Below are 6,395 nucleotides of genomic sequence, written 5' to 3'. Positions count from 1 at the left end.
GGCCCCGCACGCCGCCTTCCCGCCGTACCTGCAGGTACGTCCTGTCCACCCTTGTGGGCGCCCTTCCCACAGCTGCAGACGTCCCTAAACGTTAAGTCTAGATGGAGACACTAGCTGTGGTTTTATTTTCTTCATTGTACATTTAGTTTTTAGTCTGCAAGCCACAAATACTAATTTTATAGCCAGAAAATGATTGATTTTAAAAACTGTTACTAAGCCCACTTTTCCCCAGACCATGCCCTCGTGCCGCCAGGCTCAGGCTTGGGCCCCTCCCTGCGAAGGCCTCTGTGATGCGGGCCTGGCCACGCGCTCGGTGGGGACACGGAGGTGGCAGTTTCTGGCCTGACCTACTCAGACCAACCTGATAAAAATACCATCTGGGGCCGGGATTTAGTTCAGTGATGCCGCTGCCTGCCCAGCAAGTGCAAGGACCCGAGTTCAATCCAAAAGAAGGAACTGTAGATAGAAAATGTCATCTGATGGTGGTGAACTAAGAAATGGGGACGTGATTTGTTTCTGGAATCTAGTTTTAGCGCTAAGGTACAGAAGGGCAAGGAGAAGAGCTGGGGAAGGGATGTGTTGCAGAAGTGGGCTGATCTGGCGCAGGTTTTCCGGCCTCGCTCATTACTTCCTCTGCGTGGCTGCCGTGGTGCGCACGAAGTACTGTGCTCCAGTGCTGTCCGACTGCTTTATGCTTTAGGCAGATTCCCTCTTGGGAGCATAATACAGAATTTGTTTCTACATCTTGGTGACAAGAAAACCAAGTGCAAGGAAAGGACGGATTCTCAGACGCACGTGGTTAGGAGAGAAGGAAGGAAATTGTCTGGGCCTGCGGGTGGCGAGCCTGACCCCAGCATGGGCACTCGGGCGCCTTGTTCGCCGCGGGCTGCAGAGCAGGCCTGAGACTACTCTCCTCTCTCATTTTATAGGGTATGAGGTTAGCTTTGCAATGCAGGTAAAATTACTCTGTGGCATTTAAAAAATATAATCTCTTTGTGTTTTGTGACCAGTCCTTTCTGTATTTAGGTATAGAACAGTGTCAGATGGGTTTGAGAAAGACGAACAAAAGCCAAACAGTAATACAGGTTACTCCAGGGTCTCAGAATATGGGCTGGCGTGAGACTCGGTGCACGCCCAAGGCCCAGACTCCGCCCCCAGTGCTGCCAGGCAAACCAGAAACAGTCCGTGTTGCCTTAGCTTTAGACAGCCCAATTTCTGTTGCGTGGAAGTGAAGTCTTAAGCCTTCTACTCAGGCTTATTATTATATTCAGGTTCATTACTGAAGCAGTTAGTTTCATATACATCTGAGCTCACCCTCTCACAACATTCAAGCCTGAAATTGAGGCCAAAAGGAGTGGGTGTTCTCATAGCTCTTGGTGGACACCCCCACGAGGGGATTCCACATGCGCAATTGCTGCCTTTGTTTTGGCCTTAGATACATAAACAGCGCAGGGAAAAGTCAGTTACTCTGCTCCTTTCAAAGAAATTTTGAAGGAAGCCAGTTGTTTTGCATTTCTATGTTCCTGGAAGTCGGGTCCAGGGGTGAGGGGGAACTGTGACTGACTGAGAGCACTGCAGGAGAACCCTCTTCCTGGGAGACGTGGGAGGGTCGGTCTTTAGCTCTCTAGAACTGAACTGTCTGGCTGTTACACTGTGTCTGGCTTTTCTTAGGTGGAATATGGCGTATTCTAGTGATGTGTCCGTTGGGCTGATCATAAAGCTTGTGTTTTGTACTTCATGGTGGCATATGGATACAGACAAAAAGAACTAAAAAAATAGTATTTAACCTACTAATCTTACATTTGTAGTAATAATGGTGCACTTATTGCAAAACTACTTAAGTATGTTAGGATAAAACAAGTTCTGTGCAGTTGACTTATCTGTAAGGTCTGAATCACAGATTCAAACAACCAGGGATTAAAGATATTTGAGGAACAAAAGGTGACATCTATACTGAACAGCTGTGGACATTTTTCTTGTCACTGTTTCCTAAATGATGTGATAGTCACATGGTGTTTCCATTGATTAGGTCTGGGCAGCGATCTGGGTGGATTAAAGCACCTGTGATAAGGATGTGCGTAGGTTACATGGGTGTGAGCCTCTGCAGGACCAGCTCCATGCATACTGAGTAAGGGACAGTTGTCAGGCTCTTGCCATTAGGGTTCGGGTTTCCAGCAAGAGGGTAGAGGTAACAGGTATAAAAATTAGAGACTTTTTTTTTTTTGACCGGGGCTTGTTAGGCAGATGCAGTGCCACTGAGCTAAATCCCTGGCTTAAATTAGAGAGTTTTGCGTTTTTTTTAATCAAAGTGAAGGTGTTATTTTAAATTTGAATTGGAAATATTGCTGTGAACTCACTTTTTCCCACTGTTTAATAAAAGTGCATGTTTTCTATCTCTACCTATCACAAAAGCCTGGAAGTAGTAACAGTACCTCAAGGAGGGTGCACCCTGGTCACACAGATCCTGATTTCCAGGCAGCATCTGTACTCTGGAGGGACAGGAACCCTCGTGGACCAGGCCCTGGCTCCTTCTCAGGAGCCATTCTGAGGTAGAGGACAGCGGATTACACCGGAAAGCAAGGACCTAAAAAGGCTAATAATATAAAGTTCCCATGAGAAGGTCCCCACTGGATGTCTGGGCATGTAGCCAGTGCGCAGAGAGTTCAAGCAGCAATGACAGGAAGAGAGTAGTAATAGGGTAGCGGGGTCCACACTGGCCAGCCTTGAGTAGTAGTGTGAACGTCACGTCAACAACGACAGTGATTAAGTCAGTTTGAGTTAACAAAAATCCCTGAATTCATAGTAATACTAACAATGCAGGGACAAAATAGAGGAAAGCAAAGCCCAGTGCACACTGTTGCGTGTTTCTACAGCATCAGCTTGTTGTTATGAAAGTTAGTGACGGCTGAAACTTGGAAACAGGCATTTATCCTGCCCTTCAGCGTATGCTATGCAAGGGAACCGTGTTCTGATATTGAACAGCACTGCTGCTGAAGTTTTGTTGCAAGGTTTGAACTTGTTCCTAAGATTCTAATTTCCTCAATGTCTTTGCTTTGAGTTTTTCAGGTGTGCTTTAAATGGATTGCACTATTAAATTGTTGTGCTGTGCCAAGCTAATTTGAAATGGTGTTGCCTTCTTGATTTTCCCTGATGGTGGTGGTTCCCTGTGTGCTTTAAGCGGACTGTCTCGAGGGCGTGCGTGCTTTTATCTCACTGCTCTGCGTCCCTCTGCAGCAGTACCCGGGTGTGAACCAGCTGCCTTCTGCACTAGGAGGGCTGAGTCTTCAGAGCTCTCCACAGCCCGAAAGTCTGCGGCCTGTCAACCTCACACAGGAGAGGGACGTCCTGCCAGCCACTCCCGTGTGGGCTCCCGTGCCTAACCTGAACTTGGACCTCAGAAAGCTGAACTGCAGCCCTGAGTAGGTATTCGTATTTGTGTGTCTCACCTACTTTGATGAAAATATGATATACTAATGACTTTTGAAGATGGTAAACATAGTATAGTACCATTTCCCTGATGGGAAGTTTTGTTCATGTGGACTTTTCCATTTGGGTCTGAGTAGAAGTAGACGTAAAATTCAGGCTCGGTTATCTGTTCCTCGTCCTGCCTTTGTCTCAGTCCTGTCGCATTCTCCTGTCACCTAGTGGTAATTAAGAGTCCGGACACAAGAGGTAGAGAAACTGACCCCCTTGCCATGGCTCTTAACAGGCAGCCGTGAGACGTGCGGTCCGCTTACCCTCATAAAGTCTCGGTACTATCAGCCGAAGCACAAATACAGCTCATTGCCCTTTCCTCCAGGTGGTGGGCACTGTGATTGTGTCAGATCTTGGAATTTGTGCTTTGGAATATTTGCATACTCTTTACCAGCTGAGCATCCTAAACTGAAATGCTCCCAAATCTGGAACTTTACAAGCATCTTGTCTACCTGGAAAGTATTGGGTTTTGGAGCGTTTCATGTTTCATACTTTCAGGTTGGGGATGTTTGCACCTGTAGTGGTAAGGCCTGTGTATGGGCTAATCAGTAAGGCAGACATACTGTGGCCCCACACTAGTGAGTCTGATAGTGACAGCATCACTACGGGAACAGGATGTCCATCACCAGGGAGCGAGGCTGGTGGCCAGCACAGGAGTTAGCACTGAGCAGAGCCCTGAACAGAGAGCAGCAAGGGGGCCTAGGCCGCCCTTGAGTCCCCCGGAGGCCCTGCCCTGCTGGGGCGCAAGGCCTGGAGCTGCTGGAGGACAGAGGCCTTCCTTGGGTGGGGGTGGGCACTGGCCTAGCCCCTGAAAGGCTTGGGGTTTGATCCTCACCAAAGCACAAGAGTGGGGGCAGTATGCTCAGTACTCCTGGCTTCCCTGTTTGTGTCCTGCAGGAAGTCCTGACAGAGTCATTTTCTCCCAGATGTGTTGCCTTTGCACCATGAAAGGGTTTACTTTTTGTTTCAGGTCTTTCACCATCTATGACATATATGCCTGTGTAGTTCAGTCAGGACCTTCTGCATAGTCACGGCGTGCCCACATGGCTCACATGTCCTGCCAGTGCCGTGTGTTTTCCTGACAGCATTGCTTGCTTCTTGCAGTTCCTTCCGGTGCACTCTGACCAGTATCCCACAGACACAAGCGCTGCTGAATAAAGCCAAGCTTCCTTTGGGGCTGCTGTTACACCCCTTCCGAGACCTGACGGTAAGGGACGTTTTAAAATACTGGGCCACTAAAATGTGCTTGTGTCCAAAGGATATAGATCTCGTATTTTCTTAGATTTTCATCTTTGATTTGGAGTTAGAAATAATCATTTCTGTCCCATTTGTGTCAACATTTTCTGTTCAGCTGCTTTGTGGCAGGCCCTCCAGTACATGCTGTTAACACAGAGGTGTTTTGGAGGTTTTCTGTAATGATAAAGTCAGCTCCATGAAGAAAGAAGAGGGAAGCGCGGGAGATGGTAAACTTCAGGTGACCTTCATTAAGCAGCGCTGTCCCACTAGGGAGGAGGAGAGCCGGAGACTTATGTTGAACAGACAGCCTGTGTGGTAGGAAAGCCGGACGCTCAGGTCTGCTCAGTTAAAACATCTGCAGTCTGTTTGGCTTCATACAGAGCCCACTAGATTGCTACCTCTACTGGTGTTGCTTGCAAATACATTGTATTTAAACTAAAATTTTAAAACTAAGAAAAAATTTGAGCTGGAAACATTTTGATTACACTTCTTAGGTTGCACTTTTTCCTGTCAGTCAGCCTTTTTGGTATTTTCTAAGTTGGGTAGCAAATTCCTGTCCCAAGCTGAGCCGGGAGGTGCATTGAAGTCACACTGGGGTGTGTGGGGTTGAGGGCCGACCAGTCACCGCCTGATGAGGGGCAGCACAGGAAATAAAGACTGAAGAACAGGTGGCAGTTTATTAACTGGGGGAGTTGATCTTCAGCTCCTCCTGCCTGCCAACCACCTGATCTTAGCTGTGTCCTGGCTAAGACCTCGGGCTTGGACAAGTCGGTATTTACGGTTGTATAACGTGGCAAGGCGGCATGGAGGCAGATGTCGGGAACAGCAGAGCTAATGCTCCAAAGAGCTGGGCTTGGAGAAGGCAGCCACTGGAACTCGTGCAGACCACAGTTAAGGCACCTGTGCTGTCCTGCAGGTCACAGCTAACAAGCGCCCTGCATTTTCTTGCTCATGTTTGTGCCTCAGCCTGTGTCTCCTCACTGTGGAGAGAGACGTTGAGACCTGGACTGTGACTGTTGTCCTAGGGAAGTCTGTGTCTGAGCACCAGCCCAAAGGGCAGTTAGTGGTTCACACTTGGGCCTTGGAGTGACACGGTCTGCATCAGTAGCTGAATTCAGAAGCCAAATCAGTGATGCCTGAAGCCTACTCAGGGCATTTCCAAGCTGGTCTCCTGCAGAGTTGTCTGCTTCTGGCCTCAGCCTCTGTGGAGACATTGTTACCACCCAGAGTCAGTCCACAGAGACAGAGGGCAGTGAGTGAGTGAGTGAGTGTGTGTGTGTGTGTGTGTGTGTGTGCGCGCGCGCATGCATGTGTGTTGCTATGGTCAGATTTGTTGATGCTCCACCACTGAGCTACGTCCACATCCCCTGTCTCCTCAGTTTTTGGGACAGGCTTGCTAAGCTGCTGTGGCTGGCAAGAGCTCGCATGCAGTGCCCTGCCTCAGCCTCCCTCCACGCGGGGTTTACAGTGCTCCCCGCACCCTATGGTGAGGGCGTTCTTGAAGGCATCTTTCCCATCTCCCTGACGAGCTCTTGCTTGGCTGTGCTTTCCTGGCCAGCCAGGCTTTCCCGGCAGCTAGACTTTGCTCGATCTGGTGTGACTCTGCTGTAGCGTTGCCTTAGTTTCTGATGGGACAGCGAGAAAGCAGGTGCCTAGTGCATCACTGGGCTTCTTCACCGAGCCTC

At 48.9% G+C, this 6,395-nt stretch overlaps 1 protein-coding gene across 1 annotated transcript in view; it reads left to right on the top strand.

The window, feature by feature from the left end:
• Positions 1-6,395, top strand: part of Sec24b (SEC24 homolog B, COPII coat complex component) — a gene marked incomplete at its 5' end in the record, with an annotated part of 62,033 nt that overhangs the window by 37,749 nt on the left and 17,889 nt on the right. Inside the window, 3 exons of the mRNA XM_010641603.2 lie at positions 2-34; positions 3,235-3,419; positions 4,579-4,681. Of these exons, the coding sequence (XP_010639905.1) occupies positions 2-34; positions 3,235-3,419; positions 4,579-4,681 (321 nt within the window). The remainder of the gene's footprint in view (position 1; positions 35-3,234; positions 3,420-4,578; positions 4,682-6,395) is intronic.

This window comes from Fukomys damarensis, unplaced genomic scaffold (assembly GCF_012274545.1).
Source record: "Fukomys damarensis isolate Sample0158 unplaced genomic scaffold, DMR_v1.0_HiC HiC_scaffold_25, whole genome shotgun sequence".
Classification (NCBI taxonomy): Eukaryota; Metazoa; Chordata; class Mammalia; order Rodentia; family Bathyergidae; genus Fukomys; species Fukomys damarensis.
This window is presented reverse-complemented; position numbering and strand designations above follow the sequence as displayed.